Source organism: Armigeres subalbatus, unplaced genomic scaffold (genome assembly GCF_024139115.2).
Source record: "Armigeres subalbatus isolate Guangzhou_Male unplaced genomic scaffold, GZ_Asu_2 Contig970, whole genome shotgun sequence".
Taxonomy (NCBI): domain Eukaryota; kingdom Metazoa; phylum Arthropoda; class Insecta; order Diptera; family Culicidae; genus Armigeres; species Armigeres subalbatus.
This window is the reverse complement of record NW_026943778.1, coordinates 12,752-39,743: the sequence shown is the minus strand read 5'-3', so window position 1 is coordinate 39,743 and position 26,992 is coordinate 12,752. Positions and strand designations below refer to the sequence as shown.

At 44.6% G+C, this 26,992-nt stretch overlaps 1 protein-coding gene across 9 annotated transcripts in view; it reads right to left on the bottom strand.

Moving 5' to 3' along the window:
- Nucleotides 1-26,359, bottom strand: part of LOC134204925 (uncharacterized) — a 33,303-nt gene extending 6,944 nt beyond the window's left edge. For 5 of the 9 annotated variants that reach the window (XM_062679734.1, XM_062679736.1, XM_062679733.1 and 2 more), the window contains exons 1-6: nt 26,213-26,358; nt 25,928-26,076; nt 14,373-25,473; nt 7,920-8,066; nt 263-7,773; nt 119-130 (exon numbers count right to left, since the gene is read on the bottom strand). In XM_062679734.1, the coding sequence (XP_062535718.1) occupies nt 119-130; nt 263-7,773; nt 7,920-8,066; nt 14,373-25,473; nt 25,928-26,076; nt 26,213-26,287 (18,995 nt within the window). In that variant the 5' untranslated portion in view covers nt 26,288-26,358. Of the gene's footprint in view, nt 1-118; nt 131-262; nt 7,774-7,919; nt 8,067-14,372; nt 25,474-25,927; nt 26,077-26,212 lie in introns of all 9 variants that reach the window. The other 4 variants (XM_062679730.1, XM_062679732.1, XM_062679737.1 and 1 more) reach the window with 3 other exon arrangements.
- Between the last annotated feature and the right edge of the window lie 633 nt (nt 26,360-26,992).

The following is a 26,992-nucleotide window of genomic DNA, read 5'->3' as shown; positions in this document are numbered from 1 at the left end:
GCAGAACTCAAAATGTTCACGAATTTCGTCAAGAATGTAAATTTTTCTCAAGTATTGAGCGATCTTCCATTTCCAACCAAATCATAAAAGCAACAACATCCAGAATTAATTTTCTTGCCTGTTCAATGCTCTGTTTTCCATTTGTCATTCATAATAAGGTAGCGTGAAACGGAATAAAACACCATTATATAATCTAGATCATCCGTCACCGGAATTGGATATTATACAAAACCTTAAACTAGAAACAAACGACTTCACTCACCTGTTCAGCGCCTCAACTTCAACCATGTGCGGATCGACGTCATCCTTGAAGTGCTTCAACTGTTCGATCTGCTTCTTGACGGCTTCGATGTCGGAGCCGAGCGGGCCCAACTTCTGGAAGCGGTCCTCCGCCTTGGCCAGGAAGTTCAACAGATTCTGCAACGTCTCGTGGAACTCCATTGCCTTCTCCATGGCGTCGATCAGGTTCTCTTCGCGCTTGGCGTACAGAGCGGTGATGTTATCCCAGGCGTGGTCCAAATCTTCGATGTGCTTCTTCACTTCGGGCTTGTCCGGTTCGCCGCAGAGCGACATCAAGTTGCTTCCAGTTCGGCGCACTTGTTCCACTTCCGGTTTGGTTTGGTCGATTTCCTGGCGAATTTCTTGGAGGGCAACCTGTTGTTTCTTGATGGCCTGTGGTTGTGCCGCCGGAGGTTCCTGCGTCTGGAGAGCATCTTGCAGTTCCTTCAATGTCTCCATTACAGCTTGCATCTCCTTCCAGAACTTATCTGCTACGGAAAGTGTATTATCCAGGGCAGATCCACGCTTGGAAGTAGTTTTCTGCAGTTCATTCCACAAATTGTTCAGTTTCTCCAACTTTTTCTTGATGTCGCGTACAGCTGGGTCAGACGGGTTGGTAGCCTTAGAAATGACATCCGTGGCGGCACGTTTGACAGCAGCGAAGGCTTCTCCTCGTTTATCAATGTCCTCAACAAGTGCTGCATTCTCCTCGATTTGATCACGGATCTTTGGTGGATGGGCGGAAATTGGATCGGCCTGGTTGGCCTGCTCGGCAGTGTTCTGTAGGGCACGTAACATACCTTCCAACTTATCCGAAAACTGACTAGATTCTTGCAGAGCTTGCTCCAAGGCATTTTGGCGTTCACGAAGTTCCGTGCGTAAGGCAGCGTAACGGGCATTGTCCGATTCAAGAATTTCACTAATCTTAGCTGAATCGTCATCGGCAACTAAGGCCATCAACGCTTCTCCGGTCTTGTTCAGTTTATCCAAAAGAGGTTTGTGCTCGGAGATGGATTGCGTCAATCGCTCGTTCTTGTCTTGTTGGATGGCAATCTGATCAGCTCGAAGTGCCGGCATGGCCAACATGGAAATTTGATGTTCCATGTCGTTCAACCAAGTGACCAAGCCAGTGTGTGAATCGGCAAAGTGTTCCGACAGTGGGAGAGCTTGCTCCAGTATGGCCAAGCGATTCGAGCAGAGTCCAGCTACAGTTTCTACAACTTCCTTTAGATCTTCCAATTTCTCACGCAAGGCAATGGTATTTTCGTTGGGCTGCGATTCTCGGAGTACCTTCTTTGCAGACGAAGTAACATCACGAACACGTCCTTTCTGGCTGGAGATGTCGTCGTTGATTGAGCGATGTTCTTGCAACTGTGCTCGAACCAGCTTAGGTGTCATTGCTGGTGGTTCAGCATCGCGCAGTGTGGCATCCATATCTCGGAACCATTCCAGCAGTTCGTCGATATCGGCAGTAACTTCATTGCTGCGTTGTTTGCTAAGGTGCAGACGTTCGGCCTTGCGTTGAATTTGTTCAACAATCGCTTCGAAGCGACGGTTGTCGCGAGTGACGATTCCTTCGATCGTAGAAGCTCCTTCTCCTGGAGAAATCTGGCACAACTGAGGACCCACCGAGTTGACTGTTTCAAGTACCGGTCTCATTTCGCTCAAATCTGATTCAAGGCGCACGATGTCGATTTCGTTGGAATCTCCGGTAGCCAGTTTCGACTCAGCAGCTTGCATCCAATCTACCAAACGGATATGCGATTGGTGGAACTGTTGTACTAACGGCAGGGCATCCTTAGCATGTTTCAAAAGATCGCCGCCCTTTGTTGTAAGTTCTCCATAACGACGCTGTAGTGAGTCAAGCTTATCCTTCAACTGTAGTGCTTCGTCCGAGGAAATGTGCTTCATCAGTTCCGATCCGGCTTCAACTGTAGATTCCACATTGGGTGATCGGCTGGCAATGTCTTCGTTCAGCTCTACCAACACCTCCATCTGCTCTAGCAATTTCTCAGTATGCACCGGAATGACACGGAACCTCTGTAGACGATTTTCCATATTCTCCATCCACGAGACTAGGTCTTGATAGGTTAGCACCAAATGACGCAGACCTTGACGTGATTCATTCAACACATGTCCAATATTCTCGCTAGCGTGTACCAAATCCGTGTACCTGTCGGTAGTATGCTTCACTTTCTCGCTCAACACAACTCCTTCGTCGTCACCAACCAGTTCCATGAGCTGTCCAGCAATATCAGCCAGCTCGCTGAAGTCAGGCTGTTTGGACAGAATTTCGTCATGCAATCGTTCGTGTTCGTGAATACGCTGCTGAATCTTTTCTTCGTCAGTAGGCACCAACTCCATTGCTTTCACTGCACGCTCTGCACCATCCAGCCATTTCGTCAGTGGAATCAGTTGATCTTGGAACTGTTTAGCGACATGCATAGCTTGCTCTAGATCTAGAGTACGAGTCTGAGCAGCATCCGTCAGGGCGTCGAAGCGTCCCATCAGTTCCTTCAGTTGGCGTTCAATAGCGGCCTTCTCAGAGGCATCACAACCAGCTGCGACCTCTTGCCCAAGTTGGAACAGCGAAGACATAGAGTTTTGGCGATCCATCAGCAACTTCGTGAGGAACTTCTGTTCTTGCAATTGAGCCTTCACAACCTTGTAATCGGCACTTGGTGGTTTCTGGTTGGCAACCATTTCTTCGGTATCCTTCAGCCATTGAGAAAGGCCATCCAATGCCTCCTGGAATTTTCCAGACTGCAACAGTCCAACATCCAACCGGCGATCACGCTCATTCATCTTCTCTTTAAGATCATTCCATTTCTCGTTGATTCTCTCAAGATCTTTCTCCAGTACTCCAGTTGGAACACCACCTTGAGCAGATCGGATCAAATCTTGACCACTGCGATTAACTTCATCGATGTTCTGAATCAATGGCTCAACATGACGTTGCTTGAAGCGGCGGAAATCATCTTGCTGGTTACGAATCTGTTCCAATTCCGAGCTAACCGGCTTCAGCTTCTTCACTTGGTCGGCTACATCAGTCAAATCATCCAACGTACGCTGGTGTAGATCGTAGAACTTCTGCAGTGCCTTCAAGGCCTTTTGCAAAGCATCATCATGGTCGCGTGCTCGATTTTCCAACTTGCCAAGCTGTCGTCTCAGCGTACCGATCTGATCTCGTGTACCAACCGTATCCGGAGCGAATCCTGAATCAACCAACTGTTCTGCAGCGTGTTCAATGCTAACGACATGGCTTGCGGTACGATCAATCTTGCTCAGAATACCTGCTACCTCATCAAGTTGATTCATCACGGTCTTAATTTCCCGAGCAGGTGGACTCAACGAATCAATTTGACTCTCCAAATCATTGAGATCAAGTCCCAAAGCCTTAACCGCATCGTTGAACTGCGACACTGCCGTGGCGGCTGATTGGAGCTCACCACAACGATCATCCAAGCGACCGTGAAGATCTTCAATACGATCGGCAATTCCATCAACATCGTTCTTCAAGTGATCGGCATCACCGCCAGCAGCACGGGCTTCAACAGCAATATCTCCGGCCAGTTTGCGAACAGATTGCAACGGTTTACGCAGAGCGGAGGCATCTTCTTTGATAGTCTTGACACGATCCAACAATTTTGGATCCTTGGCGGCACCCCCCAAAGCATCATGCGCTGCCAGACGATCTTCGCAGCGACCAACAGCATGTTCTAAATCTCGCAATTCTTCGTTGAAATCGCCAAGACGTTTGGCACATGTATCGAGGGTTTGAGCCCGAGCAATGAGATCGTTGTTCAAACGTTCCCACCGGTCCTTCATATCCTGCAGTTCAGCCTTGATCGGATCCTTATCCACATCGCAAGCTCCGATGAAGGTTTCGCCCAAACCTCGTGTATTTTCATATTCGCCTGATTTCTTCCATACATCTGAGCGGAATGCCTGCAGCTCTTTCAGTTGCTGATCAAGTTGCGATTTCTTAAGGATACCGGGTTTGAACGAACTCAGCTTGTCTTCAGCTCCACGCAACCACGCCAAGAACGTTTCCGAAGCAGCGGAATGTTTCTTGCAGTGCTCCAAACAGGTCTGTAGTCTTGAATGCCGATCAACGGCTGCGTTGCGCAACCGTTCCCATTGTTGAGAGATTTTCTCCAGATCGCGTTGAACAGTGCGATCTGGGACCTGTCCTGGCTTGTCTTGCAATTCTCGACCTTTGTTTAGCAACATGATCACTTCATGTTCACGGCTCATCACTTCACGATAGATGGGTTCGTGTGTGTCGATCTGGTGTTGGAGCGTTGGACGATGGGCAGATACTAGTAGACGATCTGTAAGGTTGCCCAATTCTCCCGACAGCCAGCCAAGCGTTCTAGCACAAGTTTCGGCAAACTGCCGTCCATCTCGCAAAGCAGAATCAGTTTCTGCCTTTCGGTTATCCAATTTCTTCTGAAGGTTTTGATATTGTTTACCAACTGCTGCCAGACGGGCATTGACGTCAGCTCGAGATGCTGGATCACTGAGAACACGGCAAAGAGCTTCACCCGCAGCTTCCGAATCAGCCAACAGCGGTCGCTGTCCTTCAAGTTGTCTTTCGAGGTTTTCGATCTTTCGCAAATTCTCCTGGTGATCGCGATCCGTTGGAAGGGCATCCAGATTGTCGCTGATGTTTTGCAAGGCTTCTCGTAGACGGTTGAGACCAGCATCGAATTCTTTGGATGTATCGGCCGCGGCTCCCAAGCTTTGTGCACGATCATCCAGGCGGCTAACGAGGTCATCCCATTTCTTTTGTACGTTCTTCAACTTGGAGGCAACGGACTGTCCTTCTGGAGACGATTCTCGGAGGTATTCGAGTACAGCGTTACCAACTTCTTGCAAGTGATTCAACTGTGGTTGTTGACCGCGGAATTCTTCGCGTAGAACTTGCACTTGCTGAACCTGGCTTTGTACCATGCGTGGGTCCGATGAAATGGGTCCGAGTACGGTCAACATACGCTCTTTAGCTCCGAGCCAAGTATTGAGGTTGTCATGGGTATCCAGGAAATCACGCAGCTGTTCAGAGAAGTTGATGCGGTCCTTGCAAAGGTCATTCAAATTTTTCCAACGATCAGCCACAGCATCTAGCTCGGATCGTAAGCGATCAGCACCTTGCACATCGGGTTTGCGTTTCAGTAAGTCTTTCACCTGTGCTTTGGTAGAATCAAGCAGACTTTGCTTCTCATACATTTCTTCCAAAACTTTACGAGCTTGCTTATTACATCGGTCGGCTTCGTCCTTATTGCTAATGACTTCCTTGGGCACCTGTCGTTGGATTTTGTCCAGGAAACTAGCCAAAGTTTTCAGGCTCTCCTGATGCTTGCGAACTTCATCTCTGACAGAGTCGAGTTCGTTCTGGCGGTCGTTCAGACGGGCTCCAACCAAGCTGTACCGATTGTTGATCTCCGTCAGCTGTTGCTGGATCGGTGTAAGATCGGTTAGCTGGAAACCATCTTGCGATGATCGCCGGCTACCAAATCCGCTCGATCCACCGGGAGATAGCGGCGACACGGTTGGGCTTGGGCCCAGACCCTTGGTTGGACTTGGTGATCGCGCATCTCCCGACGTGCGGCGCATTGGGCTGACGGTTGATCGTTTGATTGGACTGTACGCCGATCGTTTGCGGGTTGGGCTGTCTGGACGGACTAAGGCATCGTACTGAGCTCCCAGGTCGTTGACCTTATCGACAGTAACGCCATAGTCACGGTGCTCCTTGACCAACGGTTTCACTTCCTCGATCTGATATTTGATCGTATCGACATCCACTGCAACTGGAGCTAGGTTATTCGTTCTGGTTTCAATGCTGGATAGCCATACCAGCACTTGATCTTTGAGGTCTTCGTAGGCGTTCAATTGTTCAGCTTTCTGTTTGGATAGTTTGAGTTTATCTTCCAGAGTTACATCGAGATTTTTCCAGGCGTTCTCCAAAGCCTTAACGCGATCTCTGACTACACCCGTGTCGGTTACATCCCGTTTGGAAATGAGATCTTTGCCAAGTCTTACGCAGTTCTCGTACAAAGGACGGAGATGTTCTTTGTTTCTGGTTAGTTCGATCATTCGCTGAGTCAGCGTGTCTGCTGGCAGTGACGTGAGTTCTCTACCATCGAGAGCTTCCTGCAGATTGGAAAGCTCTTGTTCTAAGGTGGCAGCATCTTCGTTGAACTTAATCAGTTGAGCCAGCGTATCTTCAAGGAATTCACCACGTTTCAAGGCCTTGTCGAGTAATTTCTCAAATCTTCCAGTAACATCACTCAAGTTGGTTTCGATTCTCTTGGCGAGGCGAGCATTTGAGGCGTTGGCCATAAGTTCGCGTGCGGATAGAGTTACACTTTCCAAGCTGGTACGATGTGATTCAAGATCATTTAGCAAACCACGATGCTCGCGTACTTGTTCGTTAAGGCGATCTTTGATGAGAGACGCTGGGCGGTTTTGTAGCTTGAACTTATCTTCGGACTGATTGATCCAACCGGACAACCCATCGAGTGCGTCCTGGACACCTTGTGACTGAACCAGGGCCGTATCGAGCAACTTGGAACGATCTCCTAATGCTTCAAGGAGTTGATTGTATTTGTCCTTAACGTCTTCAACAGGGATTTCCAAGGCAGACACCTCAGATGGACTGAGACGTCCAGCCAGGGACTTCAGTAGAGAATCCAGACTGTGTTGCACGTTGTCGATGAGTCGTCCCTGAGATAAGAACTCACTTTGCAGTGCTTTGGTTTGATTCATTTGATCCTGTACTGATTGTGGATCGGCAGCAATAGGATCGGAGAGCACTGCGCTGACTCGAGGTTGTACATCTCGCAGCCAAGAACGAACCTTCTCCAACGCTTCCTGGTAATCTCGTTGGCGACCTCCCAGTCCTGCTAGGCGGTCTAATAGAGCATTGGCACGATTTAGTAGGTCACGATATTGGGCAGTGACCAAGGATACTTCTTGACGAATCGGGCTGTCAGAGCTGGAAACCTGTTCGATGTGGGGTAATCTCTCGGGTAAAGTGGTACGGAAATCGTTCAAAACGGAGAGGTAATCCTTGCATTCATCGACGAACTTCTGTGCGGCCATGGTGATGAATCGAAGATCTGCCTGATGAGCGACGACGTCCCCGTGGAATTCCTTCACCGATTCGGATTGCGTCGACAGACGGTTCAGGTCCGACAGAGTACTTTCCTTGTCTTCCAGCGTTCGACGCGATGTCTGTAACCAAGAGGAGAAGGTATCCAACTCGGAGCGAAGCTTTCCGAGCTCATCACGAGCGGCACCCAGACGGCGCAGTAGCTTTCCGGTTCGGTCCTGTGCCTTATCCACGCGAGAGCGCAATTCACGGCCAGAACTTTCCAGGGCTGCAACTTCTGGAGCGCTCAGTACATCTCCACCGGTCAGGACTAGCTGACGGACCTGCTCCAGGCAGGACGCAACCGGACGCGATTGGGCGTCGATGTCATCCTTGATTTGCTGTAGCACCGAGGGAACAAATAGACGTAGTCGGATTAGGTACGGAAGGTGAAACCCATGGTTTGAGTGATCATAAACGACTATATCATAAATGCGATGATCATTGGAGGAAATAATCAAACCTTAGAAATACGAGGATGACTTACCTTGAGCGAGTTGATTTGATTTCTCAAATCATCAACGCGTTCTTTCGGTCCACCAACGGAGGCAATGTCCTGCTCGACCTTGGTAATCCATTCCAGAAGTTTTGCAAGGTGATCTTCACAAAGGGCAAACTTTTCGACGACGGCTTGCTATTGGTGCGTAAGAAAATCGAAACAACATAATTGGATGATTAAATTCCACGGATTATACAAAGGATAATCGGTGATGTCAGTTTCAAAAGCGGAAATCATGTTTTGTACAAAAGGATTTCATCATACGGAAAGCTGAAAATGATTGTATTAATGATGATGGTACACTGATAAGAACAAAAATACCACAAAACGCAATCATAGAAGGTACACTGAAAAAAATACAGGAAGCCCGAATGCTGAAAAGAAACATACATAGAAAACAAAGAAGGAAACACCAGAACAAAGGTAAAACACATAACCATGGCAGCCAGGCAGAACCAACAAACAATAGCAGAAAGGAGAAAAGTGCACACACGCACACAGAGGTTGAAGAAGGGTGTGAACAATACATATAAAAAGATGGTGCCTCCGAACGTCATGTCAGGGGTGTTTTGGTTTTTTTATGAAGTGATGTTTTGCTTTTTGTATAAGGACGACACTCAGTCTGTATACGTGCGACCCTTTTGCCAGTAGCTGTACAACATCAGTTTGGGATTCTGTACACACATACATACATATATTCATCGTTAAACAAAATTAGAAGATAACACATACACAAAAAAACGCATTCAGGACGCAAACCATAAGTCGCACGCGCGCAGTCAGTATAGTTATTGGTTTGTGTGGTTGTGTTAGTGGATACGTTCTATTGTTCTTTTACAGGGGTTAGAAACGTGCAGTTTTAGTTATATTGCATCGTTCGAAACGTTCAACAAATACGTAATGGTTTAAAAACTGAACAAAACTAAAAACATCGAATATTTACAGTCCTGAAAACAAACGAAAAATGTTTTTTTTTGTGAGGATAAAAACAAACATTGAAGAAGTTAAGTTAATATCTAAACATGATTCTAGAAACCATGGTTTCGAAAACGTTAAATTGCTCATGCAAAACTAAGAAAACATCTACACATATATTGATCTTATCGTTTAGAATTAAAGTGTCATTGGTTTGAAACGAAGAAAAAAGTATTTGTCGCATTGCTTGGCCTTTTTTCTTTAGGGCAAATCCTTAATCTTTTGCTCGATATGTCAGTATGTTTGTGTGACGTGACGGTAAACATTAGTGGTGTTGTTGAACGGGAAATGTTACGCACTTACACGCATTATTCGCCTTATTTTAAACATGTGACGAACGATTGTTTTTTTTTTTGCTGTCATGTGTTGGTAGTAGATTAGAACATTGAAACATCACAGCTGCGCAGCTGATTCACCCGAGCAATGGTTGCGATGCGATTCGAGCTTTCGTACACTTACACAATCACACACACATGTCGAATGAGTGCGATCGCGAATCGGGAATGCCATGCTTGCTTTTATGTATGTAGTGGTGCTGTTTCGTTGGATGTTCTTGGTTGATATTTGGTTGGTTGGTGGTGGTATTCATTCTGTCACGTGTTCATTTGCATACACATTGCGTACGATGTAATTTGAAAATTTGAATCTCTTGGGCATTTATTCAATCAATTGAAGCTAAAAGTTTGATGATGACGAGCTCTCGAATTGGGTTGTTTGGTTTGATTGGGAAACTTCAGTGATTTAGCTGCTTGTTTGTGTGCGTGCATTTGCGAGAAAAGGTGTACTGTTGAATGTCATGGTAACGCAATGTGAGAGAAAAAGGCTCGAAGTAGGAGAGTGAGAGAGGAATTCTAGTAGAAGATAGTGTCAGTGTGAGTGCGTGTGTGAGAGTGTTTACCGACCCGGTCCTGTACGGCCGTACAGGATTATTTAGGAGAGAATCAACGATCGCTTTTCTTTACTGATTGGAACATGCACTTAATCTTGATGAAATAGACAACACAGATTATTCATAATAATTAACCGAAGCACATAGTTGAGTTGAGAGGAAACTGTAAAAAAGCACATTGGGCTATTGAAAGGATTTAAATTGCAAAAAAGCACTATAGAAGGATTTGGTTTTATAAAGGTTTTAAAAGGTCTGATTAAGGGCATGCAAAGGAATGATACTCGAGTGATGCAAAGTTGTAATATGTGATGTTCCTTAAAACAGTATAATATGCGTACAAATAATGGCACAAATGACAAAATGAGTCGTGAATGAGTCCAGTTTTTTTGTCCAACATTCTTTCTTTGCACGATTACTAATCAAAGGCTTTCATGAATAAGTATATCGTGTGGCAAGCACAAATATATTTTATTCCCCGGATCTCTTCACATAAAATAAAACCCTCGGCCGACAATTGAACTTGTTCTACATGCCCATTGTGACAACTCATTTGCAATATCATTATCATTTAGAGAAATAAATTTAGAGAAATTCGTTCAGAAAAACTTTCCTTGAACGGCGAATGTACTGGGTGTCAAATCAGAATCTAAAATTTGGAGACTGTCACCTCATGAGAAAATCCCGAAGAGTTTTCCGAGAAAATTGCAAAGATTTTTACGAGAAATTAAAAAAAAATCCCTAAAAATGAGAAGAATTTCCCGAGGGAATCCCGAAGGAAATCCGAAGAATTTTATGAGGAAAAATCCAGAGAAATTCCAAACAATTCCTGAACAATTTTCCTAAAAAAATCCGAAGAATTTTTCGAGGAAATTCCGAAGATTTTTTCGATAAAATTCCAAAGAATCTACTAAGGAAACTCTGAATTTTTTTTCGAGAAAATTCCAAAGAATCTCCAGAGGAAATTCCAAAGAATCTCTTTAGAAAAATCCGAAGGAATTTCTAAGGAAATTCCGATTTTTTTTTTGGAATTGCTAAGAAAAACCCAATCTGAAGATTTTTCTAGAAAATTCCAACGAATGTCCTGAGGAAATTGCGAAGAATCACTTGAGCGGAAATTTCGAAGAATCTCCTAAGGAGAGGAATTTCCTGAGAAAATTATGAAGAATTTTTATTGAAAATTATTGAAGAATTTTTCAAGGGAATTCCGAAGATTTTTTCCAAGAAATTCTAAAGAATCTCTCGAGGAAATTCCGTAGAATCTTTTGAGAAAATTCCGATGAACATTCTGAAGAAATTCCGAAGATTTTTTGAGAAAATTGCAAGGAATTTCCCAATGAGAAGAATTTTGCGAGAAAATTCAGAAAAATCTCCTGAGGAAATTTCTAACAATTCCCCGAAAAAAATCTTAAGAATTATTCGAGGAAACTCCAAACATTTTTCCGAGGAAATTTCGAAAAAAAAAATCAGAAGAAATTCCGACGAATTTCCCAGGAAATTCCGAAGAATTTTCCAAAGAAAACCCGAACAAAATCCTAAGAATTTCCCGAGAAATTTCTGAAGAATTTCCCGAGGAAAATCCGAAGAATTTCACGCGAAAATTCCGAAGAATCTCCTGATAAAGTTTGTGAGGAAATTTTGAAAAATTTTCGAAAAATTCCGAACAATTTTCCGTGGAAATATCGAAGAATTTTTCAAGGAAACTCTGAAAAAATTCACCAGGAAAGCTCGAAGAATTTCATTTCAAATTCTGAAGAATTTTCTGAGTAAAATGCGGGAAAATTTTCCGAGGATATTTTGAAGAATTTGCGGATGAAACACAAAAAAAAATACTCGAGGAAAACCCAAAAAAAAACTGGGGCAATTTCCGAAGAATTTCCCGTGTAAATTCTGGAAAATTCCGAGATGAAATTCCGAATCAATTCCCGAGAAGTTCCAAAGAATTTCAGATGAAATTTAAAATAATTTCCCGAAAAAGTTACAAAGAGTTTCGCGAGCCAATTCCGAAGAATTTCCCGAGGAAATTTTGAAGAAATTTACCAGAAAATTCCGAAAAAAAATCTCCAAATAGCAAATCGGTCCCCAAATTATTCCGAGAAAATGTGAATGCATTCTTCGGGGAAAAGTGGAAGAATTTCCTCAAAAATGCTTTTATCGGAGAAATTCATTCAATTTTCTTGAAAAAGTCCCTAAATACAATTATTTTTTTCGCCAAGGTCTCAGCAAACATGATTTTTACCGAAATCTCAGTAAGGTCCGATGTCCACGGAGCACTTTTTTTACGCTGCGTGCACGCCGCGTTCACGCAAGGTACCTAGCATCAAATGGAGTAATGCACATGTAAACGTGTGCACGACTACATTTGATGCTGGGTACCTTGCGTGGACGTGGCGTGCACGCAGCTTGAAAAAATGCTACGTGGGCATCGGCCCTAAAAGTGACGTTTAGGTTGCTGAGTTATGGTAAATATTTTGCTGAAAATCAGTAATAAACGAAATTTTCTGCCGAGATTCATTTTGGTCGAGAATCAATTGAATATAAAATTTGCCTCGCCGTTTCACGTCGCCGCCGACGATTTACGGACTGGCACAAGTGGCGAGCTCTCAAATCACATTTTTCTCCAATGATTCAAATATGGAGTGGTTGTTGTTAGTTATTAAAAAGGCGTATTATTAGAAATAAATCGGTTCTTGATCCGAGAAGAATGTTGTCAAACAACAAAGTCCAATCGGAAGGCGACTGAAAAACATTCGCAGGGATGGCGTCAGTAGCGATTCAGTGATAAACCATCGAGTGTCTGTCGTCGGCATCAGCAGCACTCAAGTGATTTTTTCTCTCAAGATTCTGACTTTGGCTTTGTTGCTGTTAGTGATTGGAAATGCGCAATTATTAAGAAAGTTGAACCGAGAAAATTTTGCTCCAACTACAAAACACAATCGCATGGTGACTTCAGAAAATTCTTTGGCGTCATTATCGGTCCTAGCGACGGCCGGTGGTGAAATGTTGGTGCAGAAAATGTATTCACTAACTGACGTCTTCAGCGATTTCTATTTTTCAGCGAATATCATCATCGAGTGACTGTGGTCGGCGTCAGCAGCACTCAAGTGAAATTTTCTTGCAAGATTCTGACTTTGGGTTTGTTGCTTTCAGTGTTTGGAAACGTGCATTATTGAAAATGAGTCGGTTCTTTTCAGGGCCACCATTTTATACAAAAGAAAGTCATAGTTGAGTCATAGCGACGGCAGAAAACTCAATTAAAACGTTAGTTTTTGTAGCGAAATCACAACACAAGCGTGTCCTAGGGAAACGTTGCGACAAAATAAGGTTTTGTTACTGTCAGTGAATTTAGGTTTGTTGCTAGTGGTTGGAAATGCACATTATTGAAAATAAATCGGTTCTTTTCAGGACCACCATTTCATACAATTTTTTTTTCTTCAAAGTACAGAATACACCCGCTTGGCGATGGCAAAAAAATTAATCGCAAAGATGGCCTTCCATTGTACAAGAACAACATATACTTTGCGTCTTGTACACATCCCTTCTGATTTTTTTTCTTTCGGATACTTCAATGCCATACCTACGTTTTTTTTTCGGATTTTTGGCAATGATGGAAAAATATTAGCGCTCATAAAAATTATTTTAGAATTAAACAATATACAAAAATACATAGAAGGGTAGACCACGAGCATACGATTGATCCCACGGTTGCCTTTAGACTTAGCCCGTGAAGGGCAAACAATTTTTGAATCCCAAAATATTTCATATATTTTTTTAAACTGCTTCCTAATAAAGATAGTATGCTGCAAAACAGGAGGAATGTACAGAAATAGTAAAATAGTGCAAGCAGAAAGATGAATAATTGTAAGAGACCCTCGTTGATTAGAAACGGTGCACACAAAAGCTCTATACAAAATTAAAATTCAAAGAACATCAAAGCCGTCAACAATCATCAAATCACTTGAAATTTAAACGCATCGTCATTATGTACGCAATAAGTATACTGTTGTTCGGAAGATCACACGCATCTCTCATTAGAACTTGATGAATGATCATTAGTCGAGGGGGGATGGCTAAAGATGGAAATAGAACGTTACTCGCGTGATAGCACATTTTGATGATAATTCGTTAATCAGAAAAAGAATCACAGATGAGTTCTATCGCAGTCGAATCCGATCTAATATCTCTAAAATTTGGACAAATTTTCGTGATTCTCTGTGATTGACGGTCGTTTTATTTGGTTTGCTTTTTCCGGGCTTCCGGAAGAACGACAATGAAAGGATTTCGAGAGGGGGTTATACAGAACGAACGTGGTTGGGATGAACATGGGACTGGCCTTCACATTCTTAGAGAGCGCGGGATAAATACGAGCACGAGCTTATCACAGTATGTAGGTAAAATCGATGAGTATTTAATTGAAAAAAAAAACCGGTTAAACAGAAGGTGTTGTGGTTAACGAAAATCCAAAATTCAAAATTGAAAATGACAAAAAAATATAAAATAAACGGCAGGTAAGAGTGTGTGAGGGAACACAAAAATCTGGTCGCTGAACAATTGGCAGCAGTTTGTCTGGTACCACTTACCCGTTGCTCTGCTTGTATGAGATATCCTCGGTCGCGGGCTTTCACGAGATCTATCTTAGTTTGTTCACTTGCAAGATTGAAATGTCCATCGACCGGATCGATTAGACCATTGCCGACGGCGGTTAGCAACGGCACTATTACACTATTGTTACTAATGTCACGTACCATTGTTGTTGTTGGGTCAATTAAACCGGATTGTATGGTTGCATTTAAGGTTTTATGTTGGTTAGGTTGGAACGGGTCCTCGAAGGTGCCGCGTTCGGTATTATACAAATTATAGTCAAGAGCTTCCATGAGACATATTGCACGTTTTGGAGTTATCAGTAAACCGCTGTCTACTGCTGTCTGGAGAGAGGTCAACTTGGTTGTGTTGGTATCCAGCACATTCGACTTTTCGGCATCGATCAGCCCCTTGCGGAATGCTTCCGGTAGGGGTAAGAACTTCTTTTTGGCTCCATCTTTCAGTAGGACAGATTCGGGATCGATGTAACCTTGACCGATCGCATCCTTCAGGTTCAACACCTCAGTAACATCGCTATCCGTTGCACCACCACCAATCGTTGGAGTTTTGTACAAGAACTTACCGGTCGACAGGTCCAGTAGACTAGATTCAACGGCTTGATCAAACGTCAACGGTTGCCGAACAAATACGACGTTACTGCCATCGAACACGAAGAACGTCTGTTTCGGATCGACGGTGGCACGGCTATCCTCGGTAATCAACTTTTCTTGAATCGCTACTTTCAGAGGCACGAACTGACGGCTCGTCGGATGCTTCATGACCGACTTATCAATCGATACAATTTCGTGCCGTAAAGCATCCTTCAAGCTCATCTCCTTTGGACTTTTACCTAGAGGTGATTCCTGCAGCAAATTATCAATGCTTTCTTTCCTTTCTAAGATCTTTCCTGTAACTGGCCTCTGAACCGTCACTAGCAAACCTTTGTTAAACGCTACGTCAAAGTTATAAGTTCTGTCTGATTTCCTATCCAACACTTTGCCCTTAGCAACGTCTATGTCCTGGTCAGCGATTGCTGCCCGAATCGGTTTGTCCTGTCCTGTCACTGCATCCTTATAAACCGTAGTCTCAGAGTCCAATAATCCACTGTCAAGGGCCTCCTGCAAACTAACGTGATCTCCAGAATTTGGCTCCACAAATGTTCCTGAATCTTGCCGATACAGATGAAGCTTAATGGCTTTCTCCAACGACAACAGCTTTTGATTGGTTACAATTAAACCCTTTCGCCTAGCTTCCTGCAAATCGATCTTGTTTCCTTTCGGAAGAATATAAACACCCTCTTGATCATCAATTATTTTCGCACTAATGGCCTCATTCAAGCGTATATACTTTCCAGTAACTGTATTCTTGACAATAGAAGATCCCAAGCTTACAATATCTTCCCTGCAAGCTTCTTCCAATGTGATCTTGCGATTCGTAATAGGATGTATGACCTTTCCGCTCTTCTTATCGTAGAAACCCATGGCGAGCGTTTCGTACAACCCGAACCCAGCACTTTCAATGTCCACAATCAAACCCAATGCAAGGGCTTCGTTCAAAGGAATGAACACCTCGCTACCAGGCTCTTTGAAAACCCCCTCTCGCCGATCGATCAACTTGGCCCTACATGTTTCAAACAGATTCAGCATTACCTCATCCGTTTCATTGAAGTAGCACGGCAACTGAGGATTAATAACGAACTTCCTAGTTGCTTCATGCAGAGTGATCTTTCGTCCAGAAACTGGATCCACAAACTTTCCACTCTTATCATCGTAGATTCCTTGGTGAATGGCCCTCTGCAAGCTGATCGGAGCTTTGCTATCGTAAAGCAGTCCGATATCGAAGGCATGCTTAAGAGTTATTCTATCACCACTATGTTTAACGTTCGAATCTTGTCCGTTGATCAAATCACTTTCGATCGCGTCCACCAAATCCAAATCCTTATAAAAACCGGTTGTTGGGTCCTTGATTTGTACTGAATTCGGATCAATTACCTTCTCGGCAATCGCTTGCTCGAGGGTAAGTTTTCTTCCAGTCTTGGGATCCATAAACAACCCACTACTCTCCTTGTAAATACCCTTCACGACGGCTTCACTCAAGCTGATCGGCTTCCGCACTTCAACCAGCAATCCCCGATCGAACGCTTCACGGAAATCAATTTTATTACCCACTTCATCCTGAATAGTACCTCGCTTCACATCGACCGTACCATTCTCAATAGCCAGTTCGAACGGTTGGATCTTACCCGCTACATTAACAATGGTAGACTCCGGATCCAGCATACCGCGCCTAATGGCACGCTCCGTGGACAGTTTCTCCGGCGTAGTTGTACTGCTAAACTGACCCGATTTGGGATCGTACAATCCTCGGAACACCGCATCGGGCAGGCTGCATCTTCGCTTTGCCACGACAATAATGCCGCGATCCAGCGCTTCCATCATGCCCATGCTCAAACCAGATCCGGAATCGACCACCAGTCCGGAGATAGGGTCAACCAGACCACCTCGGATGGCTTCCGAAAGACTCACCACTCCCCTGCTCTTAGGATCGCGAACGATCAAATCAGCAGCGGAGATTTCACCATCAGCAATGGCCTTTTCAAGGGTCACACCAGGTGCTCCATCAAAGCGCAATAATCCGCTACTTTGGTCGTAGAAACCTCGCAAAAGAGCGTCGGTCAAGGAAATCGGTTTCTTGTTACTCAAGATATAACCTTTCTGATAGGCACGATCAAGTGTCAATTCAGGCCTTGTCAAAACTCCCCGAACATCATCCAGTAAGCCGGATTCGATAGCATCCCCACATTTGATAACCTTGTCCTTCTGTTCGTCCCTAACCAGAACACTGTCAATCTCAACCAACTGGGAATCGATCGCATCCTTCAAGATGTTTTCTTCTCCACTACCCGGGTTTAAGATCTTGCCGGAGGTTGGATCGTAGAATTCTTTGTTCAAAACTTCAATGAGGCTGTGAGTGACCTGCTTTGTATCCATCATTTTCTTCTCCAGGGCAACGTTCAATGGAAGCAACTGGTCAGTCTCAGTATCCTTCAACTTTCCTGACTCACTATCGATCAATTTCTTGTCCAGCGCATCCTGCAAAGGTACCAACACATTTTCTTTGGTATCCTTGACATTTGAAATCTTCGGATCAACAATACCCTTATCTACCGAACGTTGCACATCCACCATCTCTTCGGTGATCGTATCCAAGATCAATCCCGATTCGGGATTGTACAAACCCTTACGAACTGCGGCTTCCAGGGAGATCGGCTTGCGCTTCCCTTCCAGCATGTATCCCCGGTTATAAGCCTCATTCAAATCGATCTCCTCTTGAGTTTCCCGGTTGAAGATCACGCCCAGCTTGAGATCAATGATTCCACGCTCGATCGCAACGCGTAAGGGCAAAACATCGCCATCGGTTGGATCTCGCACTGAAACGGAATCGTTATCAATAAAGCCGGCGCGTAGCGCCTCGGCAATCGGAACACTTTGGTTGTTCTGAACCAATTCTCCCGTTTGCGGGTTAAATTGGCCAGCGTCCAATACCTCAGCCAGCGTAGGAGACTGATCCAGGTTTTCACTAGACGGTTCTCTTTGAATAACCCATGCTCGCTTGCAGCATTCAACGAATTTCACTTTCTTACCGGACTTATTGTCCAACATGTGACCCGTGTTCTTGTCAATGAGATGTTTCTGAAGGGCTACTTCTAAACTTTCGTATTTATCGCGACCCAGATCTTTCACGAACACCGTGGAAGGATCGATCAAACCGGAGTTGTAGATAAGATCGCAGAATGACATCCTTTCCCCGTTGTTCGGATTGATGAATCCACCCGTATTCGGATCATACACACCCAGATCAATCAATTTTTGCTTGGTTAGCGTTTCATCGATCACCAAACCGTCTGCCTCACCCTCAACGAATGATACCAATTCCTGCGATATCACGTCCACAATGTCGTATATTCTTACATTTCTGTTATTCAAACCTTCCTCAACCGTGTATGACATTTCCTTGTCATCTACCATCACGCGACACACTTTTGGAATGATCTTGCCTTGGGAAATCGCTTCCCCGAGAGGAAGTCTCTGGTATGGTTCATTTTTAGGACGCTTCTCCGGTGTTTGCTCGGCAATATCAAATGTAACGTGCTTTTCCGGCGTTTTGAGAAGTTTTCCATCGGCATCTTCCTGTTCCAGAATGCCGCCGATGGTTTGTTCAAGCTCTCGGAACTCCCGTTTACCATCGCCGGGTGATCGTTCCTGTTCGAGGAATGCCGCTGTGGCATCCGCAACGGACGATGGTTTGACTTGCTCGGTTTTTACTTCCGGCTGCTCGGTTGATCGATCTTTCTTGAGTGCGTCCACAACGGACGATGGTTTGACTTGCTCGGTTTTTACTTCCGGCTGCTCGGTTGATCGATCTTTCTTGAGTGCGTCCACAACGGCCTTGCCGGCAAGAATTGGAGCGCCAACGACAGCCATCAGTCCCAGCTTGGCTGCGTCCAACACTTTCTTTCCCGTATCACTTGTGCTGGAATCTTTGGTTGGTTTCAAGTTGGTTGGGCGTTCTGGTGTTTTCTCCTTTTCAAGGAACACGGTGGTAATTGTTGTGGTGGACGAGGCTTTTTCAGGTGGAACTGAAGTTGTAGAAGGTACCGAATCCTCGCGGACATCTGTAGATTCTTTTGGAACAATGGTTTCTTTGTTTGATGTTGGTGTATTTTCTGCTTTCTTTTCTTCAAGTGCTGGTTCTGCCTTGGAAGTTTCGCTTGGAATAATTGTTTCTTCGTTCCAAGTTGGCGAACCTTCCAATTTCATCTCAACAAGTACCTGTTCTTCCGATTTTACAACAGCTGTCTTAGGAACTTCATTTGGAGTAAAGGTTGCTTCGTTCGGGGCTTGCGAACTTTCTGGTTCGTTTCCAGTAAGATCTGAATCAACAGCAGCTGTCTTTGGTGCTGAATCCCCAGAAACATCCGCAGGCTTCGTCGTTGGGGTGGTATAACCGGACGTATCTAACTCATCTGCTTTTTCCTTTAAACCAATTTGTGATGATGGTAAAGACTGCACATCAAGAACGTTGTTAATGTCTGAAGAACTGGTGGGTTTCTCTGCATCGAAGATTTGTTTATCATCATCCGTTGGTTCGTCAAGTTTTGGTACATCAGCATTAGTTTTGGGTGATTCCGAAGGTGTTTTATTATGATCTTCTGGTTCACCTTCAGTAATACCTGTTGATGCTGGACTTTGATCATCCGGGATGGGCTCAGAATGGATTTGATCTGTAAATGCTTGAAGATCGCTCGGTTTTGAAATGTCATTCTTGGCTTCTTGTACTGCGATTGCCTTTGTGTCGGGGAGCGTATTTGACTCCTGTTGACTTTCCTCAGGTTTGGGTATGAATGCATCTTCATCAGCAGATTGTGACATCTTCTGTACTTCTTTTCCGGAATCCTGAGCTTGTAGTTGTGATTTGGAGTTATCTGCAGTTATTGTTTCATGGGGTTTAACTGCTGACAATGGCTCAGTTGTTTCGACATTAGATTGCTCTACTGGAATTTGATCTTTGGATCTACTAATACTCTGTTCAGCATTTCCTGGCAGATCTTCAACACCACTCGGTTGTTCAGTATCTTTTGATAATTCTTCAACAATAAATTCTGTGGAATCTGGATAAGCATTCTTCACCTGTTGGTTTTCCGAGACTTCTGAAGGTATTGGCTCAACTTTTTTAGGAACATCTGTGGAGAGCTCACCAGACAGTTCGGATTCAAATGGATCCACTATTTGTTTCGCTGCTTGAGTAGGTTGCTCGGAAACCACTTTCTTATTACTTTCGGTATCATCTGTTTTAGGATCAACAACAGCTAATACAGGGCTTTCCGAAGGAGTTGATGATGTAATATCTGTATGTTTGTCAGAATCTTCAGGTTTATGCTCTTGTTTAACAACTTCCTGTGCATTTGAGTCTAATTCACTGACATCTTCGACTATTTCAGTAATTTCCGTTTCAATCTGCCTTTTAATTGTAATTGAAGTAACTGTTTCAGTCTCTGTTTCAACTACATCAGCCTGAGAAGCATCCGCTACAATCTCACTTAAATCGACAACAGTTGCAGGTTTTCCAACAATTACTACAGAATCATCAACTTTCACAAATGGTTGATCACTAGAGGAAAGTTCTTCCGTAAGATCAACCACAGCTGGTTCTGTATTTTTCTCAACCTTGATTTCCGTAATAACCTTGATAGGAGCAATTTCGGAAATACCAACTTCTGGAACCTGGGGAACATCATCGATATCAAGTGGGAAAGCAGAATTCGCCAAGGGTACTCCTTCTACAGTTTTTGTAATGACCTGAATTGACGTTGAACTGATCTGCTTAGAAGTTGTCTCTACCACAACACCAGACGGGTCAACAACCGATACAGAATCTGATTTCTCACTTTCTTTCTTCTCGAATACTTTCTTTACTGCTCCAGCTATAGCCATTCCTCCAAGGACTGGCGCCCCAACAACTGCCATTAAACCGAGCTTAGCAGCGTCCTTTATATTTTCTGCAAACTTTCCGTCGCCCACCTTCGTTTCCGGTAGAGAATTCTTGCGAATTGTAGGATCCACCTTATCATCAGTATCAATACTAATCTTATGAACAATTTCCCGTTTCTTGGGATCAAGCAACGACCCCTGACCAACATCTACTGTAGCTATCACTTTGTGCATCATCTCTGGCGAGCGATTCAGCGCTTCGTCACTTGCCGTCTTCGTTGCAATATAACCTTTCTCAACGGCATCTGAAATTGACATCACGTCGCCGCTATCCGGATGTCGGAACATTCCTTTCGTGACATCCAATAGGCCCCTCTGGAGAGCATCACTGAAGTTGATGTTAACCTCTTGATTCAGAACTTCGTTCTTGGTGTGTTCCTCATCGCTGAGAATGCCTCGTCGTCTAGCCTCATCGACGGATATGATTTCACCGGTTGCTGTGTCCTGCACTTCAGTGGCCGAGATCAACGCATAGCCGGATTGGATCTCCACGGTTTTTGTAGTGATTGTGTGGCTCGATGATACCGTTTCCTGGATCGAAGTCACTGCTGTGTTCGCTTGCAGGCCTTGCACTATTTCTGGAAGTGGCTTCACCTCTAATAAGCCAGTTTCAATTGCTTCCTGTAGTGGTAGTTCCTCAGATGTTTTGGGATTTTTGAATGAAATGTTGATCGTATTTATCAGTTTTCTATTGAGCGCGTCATCAATGCCTGTGGCATTGACATTCGGTGTGTATGGAATTGCCATTACAAAGTCCTTCTTGATGGCATCATTTACCGTCATCGGCTTGTTACTGATCGGATGCGTAATCTCTTTACGATTTATGTCTAAAAGGTGTCGTTTGACGATCACAGGAATGGTCATCCCAACAGGGGGGATTCTTGCAGAATAATTTGGCACAATAAAAGCATTTTGTTCAATTGCATCACTCAGTTTAACATTATTGACAGTTCCCTTCACTGCGTCAACTACCCCGGACTCAATGGCTTTTTCCAATGGAAGCCGTTCACTACCGCCGTTTATAATAACTTCGGATAAAGGATCAACAATTTCACAAATTGATGCTTCTTTCAACGTTAGAAGCTGACCTGACTCAGGATGGTAGATCTTCGAGCTCTCAACGTCCAGGAGACCTTGCGTTTTTAATTCTGGAATGGAAAGCGACTTTGCCAGTGGAATGAACACGTTGTTCGTTCCATGACGATCGAGAATTCCGCGACGCATGGCCTCGTTGATCGTTAAAACGTGTCCTCGTTGAGGATCAATTATCTTACCCTGATTCCCATCCAGACGCCCAGCGGCAATCGATCGTTCCAGTGACAATCCACCATCAAAAAGTTCGGGACGTTCAAGAATTGCAGCCGTAGGCTGATCCATAATACCTTTATCTGCTGCATCCTTTGGCCGCAGAACACATTTACGCATGCGTTGAAGAATCAATGGTTCCTTGCCATCACCAACCGTAACTACTAATCCTTCTGAGGACCTGCGACTGTTATCCTCCACGCTTAGTTTCTTCCGCAGCGCGGCTCGCTCCGGACTGGGTAGTTGACTTTTGGTGATCAAACCACGTTCGTAGGCCAACTCGATAGGAATTTCCTCTCCAGTTGTAGGATCTACGATCGTTTTGAGTAAATCTAGAGCTCCAGCGGCAGCCACCAGTGGAGCACCGCACACAGCCAAAGCACCCTGTTGCGCAGCTTCGATTAGGCTCATCAGTCGTCCCGAAGGATGCTTGACAGCTCCTGATTGCGGATCAAGAACACCTCGATTCACAGCTTCGGTAATGGTGATGATCTCGCCTGTCATTGGATCCTTGATCTTTACTAAGTTGGGATCAATTTTTCCGCTAGTAACAGCATGGACAATGTTGTCAGACTTACCCGTATCAGTGAAAATTACAAGTGCAGTGGAAGGATCATAAATGATGCCCGGAGCTAATTGCAAGGGCTCCGGACTGAGGAGTTCAGGAGTCTTAAGACTTTTGACCTGAACCATCTGATCACCGATAGAAGAAACTTCAATAACGTCTGGCTGACCAGGTGTTTTAGTAATTTGAATTGTGCGTTGCGTTGCTCCTTCGGATGTTCGATCCAAAGGCTGTTCAAAAATAATAAGCTTACGATCGATTGCTTCTTTCATTGTGATTTTATCAAGTCCTACCGGCTGATAGTGACCAGTAGCATCGATAAACTTTCTATCGAGGGCAATATCCAATGTAACCCTTCGTTGGGGGCTTTTCGGATCAATGACGAAAGCCGATTGTCGGTTAATGATCTTCAAATTGATGCATTCTTCGAAGCTAACCAAACGATCCGTTCCGGGAATAATGAAAAGACCTGCAACGGGATCGAACAGTTGCTTCGAGATAGCATCGGCCAAAAGCCAACCATCGGGAGGTAGCTCGTAGGATTGAGTTTGCCTACGCTCTCGGTCCAAGAACTCCGTTGTAATGTGGATGTTTTTGGCGTTGGTACTTTTCGTTACGCGGGTTTCAAATTCTAATGGAATGGAAGACGGCTTACTACTAGGAACTTTGCTACCAGTGTCCTCCGACACTGGAACTGCTTCCGTGTCTGGTAGGATAAGGCCATGATTTAAAGCTTGTTGTACGGAATAAATATTACCTGTGGCGGGATCACGATACGTGCGAGTGTTTTCATCGATCAGCCCCCGACGGACAGCTTCGGTGAAGGAAAGCAGAACGTCCGGTTGAGCTTCCACCTGCTCTCCGGTGTGCGTGATTGTAACATAACGTTTGATCGTTTTTACAACGGTTTCTGTGGTTAGGGTAATATTCAATAGGCTAATCAATAGTAAGGCTCCTTCTGGTGTAATGAATTTACGTTCTATGGCTGGTTCCAATGGGAGGTGTTTGTTGGTACCATGCTCCAACAGGAAACCTGTTTTAGTATCGATAAGATCGTGGTAGACTAGATCTAGAAGGATTAATTCATGACCGCCTTCGACAAATACGCCAATTTTACGGTTGAGCATTTCATGAACTTCTGGACGGACAAGTCCCTGAGCAACGCCTTCGTGCAAATCAATGAGAACCCCCTTCCCTACATCCAACTGGAAACGACCCTCCTTCTTGCGTACAATGTTCTTCGCAAGAGCCGTATTGAGCGAAACGAATTCTCCGGAATGTGGATCTTTGAAACCGAAAATATTGAAAATTGATTTGATAGCAACCGATGAGATCAGACCTCGATCGACTGCTTCTGGAATGGTCATCAACTCACCGGTTTCCGTATGGCGGAAACGATTATCGAACGGAAGTATCAGTTCCTGCTCGAGGGCATCTTTCAATGTCAGCAGTTCGCCCTTAGTTTTGAAAACACACTTAATGCTATCGCTATCTAACACACCTAAACTAATAGCACCTGGAATATTGACCCGATCGCGTCTCGTAGGAGAAGCGATTTTATCCGTCTTGTCGAACAAATTTAAATCACAAACGTCTTTTAATGTCATCGGTTTGCAGATGAGCTGCCGGTTCCGTGCCTCTGCGAATGTCAGTTTTTCCTTCGTCAAAGGATTCATGTACCGGCCCGTTTTAGCATTGAGGATGCCCTGTTCCAGGGCTTGTGCCACCGTGATCTTAACGTCGTTCTTGGTGTCGACGATCTCCCGCAAGTCGGGATCAATTAAATTTTTCGCGATGGCTGAATCTAGTCGGAACGTATCGCCAGTGTTACGATCAATGACCCAACCACCATTGTCCACCAGACCTTGTCCGATGGAATCGGTCAGAGAGAGTGTGTGTGGCGCAATCTTGATTGTTTCGTTACGAATCAAGTAACCGTACTCGTAGGCGTCGGCCAGCGTGATAAGGTCGCCGGTCTCCGTACGGTAGAGACCACTGCTGGTATCGACCAGGCCCTGCTTAATCGCATCGACAATACTTTTTGCTTCTTTTTCGTTATACTTTACAGTGGGGGTGCGCTTGACAGGAGATGAGCCGTGGCCGGTTGTTACCTTGATTCGCTTCTCCGTGCTGTCGTAGCCATTCTCCGCTTCGAGAATTTCCTTCTGTATCACCTCCAGCAGGCTCATGGGTCGCCCGTCGCGATCCAGCGCTGCCCCAGGCCTCAACAAGTTATCCACCAAATCCACATCGATGAATTGCCTTCGTACCGCCTCCTCTAGACTCAACCGTTCGCCGTTCACATTCAACTGACCACTCCGCACATCCAGTATCCTCAACCGAATCGCTTCTCCGACCGTCAAAATGCGACCACTCACCGGATCCCTGATGCCCGGGGTGTTCAAAATGGTGTCACCCTCCTCGATGCCATTGTTGGTGCCGACCGCTTCGTTGTTGCGCGAAATGCGCTTCAAGCTTCGAATTTCCGTAAACTGAACCGACGACGCGTTGCTGCCACCGTTGGGTTGCGGCTGGTGGTGCACATCCGAATGCAGTTCCACCTTGCTCACCTTCTTCGGCGAGCCTTCCCGAGATGAGACCGCACCGCTGACGCCCGCTGCTGCTGATGGAGAATCCATTGCGTCGTAGATAAGCTTGTTGTTGGTAATTTTGGTGATTCTGTGGAAGCAGGAAAAAGGGAAGGATGCATTTAACGACAAGAACCTGCAAAAAGAAGCTATGTTTGTTGTAACCGATTCGATTATATCGCATTTTGTAATGCGATCATATCTGAATTGGAAGATCATGTTAGTATTTCGATCAAATTCAAGAAACAGAAGCAGCACCGCATGTTGTGGAATGTCCATGTTAAGTGCGGTAGTCATCACTAAGAACACTCAACGAGACTTCTTATCACTTCCCGACATTTTACTTGAGTGGCCAAGAAGCTTCTCGACACTAAACAGATCATTTCTGTCGAGATATCATCTCAAGTGCGTTCTGCGTGCGTGAGTTACTGGTGCTCTCACTGAAGGGAAGCAATAAATCAATCCCTTCAGTCAGTGGGTGGAATGACCCGGGAAATAAAACTTATGAATCGAACCATTCAAATAAGAGAGTAGTGGGTACTTACTGCGTCGCCGAGTAAGTGCTGGTATAGACGTCTTCCGTGATTTCCTGGAAACCGTCGCCATTAGCGTTGTTGCTGCTGCTCACCGGACGGCCGAGATTGAACTCCATCCGATAGGTTCGAAGCGGCTTCTGGAGACTTTCGGCAAAGCGCTGTTTTTCCGCAGGCATGTCGTGAAAAAGAAACATCAAACGAAAGGAGAGATAGCAAAACCATTAGAACCCATCTATCGATAAAAGTGGCGTGAAAAGGCAGCCGTAAATAATTTTGATTTATTGGCGTAATTACCCTGAACTCGTAGGAAAAATCATATTCATAAACGGTTTCTTCACGCTTCCGACGGAGACGCCTCTTCTGCGACATGTTGATAGCTGGTTGCTGGTTGATGACGTTTGTTCGAATAAATCACTCCCAATATTTCTATATCTGCCGAGCCCGCTTCAATTTCATTTAGATACTGATGAAACCGAAAGTTTTACTGCATCGCGGGGATCGAATTTCCCCAAACAGGCTGCGTGCGATGCGCAGCCGAGTCGTACAAATTTTACTTTTCCACAGCCTTGAAAACTTTGAACGCTATCCTGTGTGCAAACGGTTTTACGATGCTTTGTTTATACACAGATGTTAGAATAGAAGGACCTCCATCCGATCAACCTGTTCCCACCACAACAGATGGCAATCGAGCAACGCTAAACGAGCCGACAAAGGGAAAAACCCCTAAGCAAACGAGCCTCCCTCGCCGAGTGGAAAGTTTGCGTGCTCGGTTGCATGTCAAGTGGGAATTAGGTGGCAGAATGTGGCGCAATTAAGATCAATTAATTCGTGTTCGGTTTTCTGCATTTTCCAGTCGATAGTTCTGTGTTCAGTTTCAATTTCGCAAGTCGATTCAGTTTCAATTAATTCACATCATCATACCATGCGTCTCCTTCACTCCATAAGGCATAAACCAAAAATGCAAAGAATCACTTCGAAATTTAAGAGAAGTTTTGGAAATTTGTGGATTTGATGCTACATTTCGTCATGAGTATTTTTTTATCAATACAGGAACTCAATTCACTTGATTTTGAA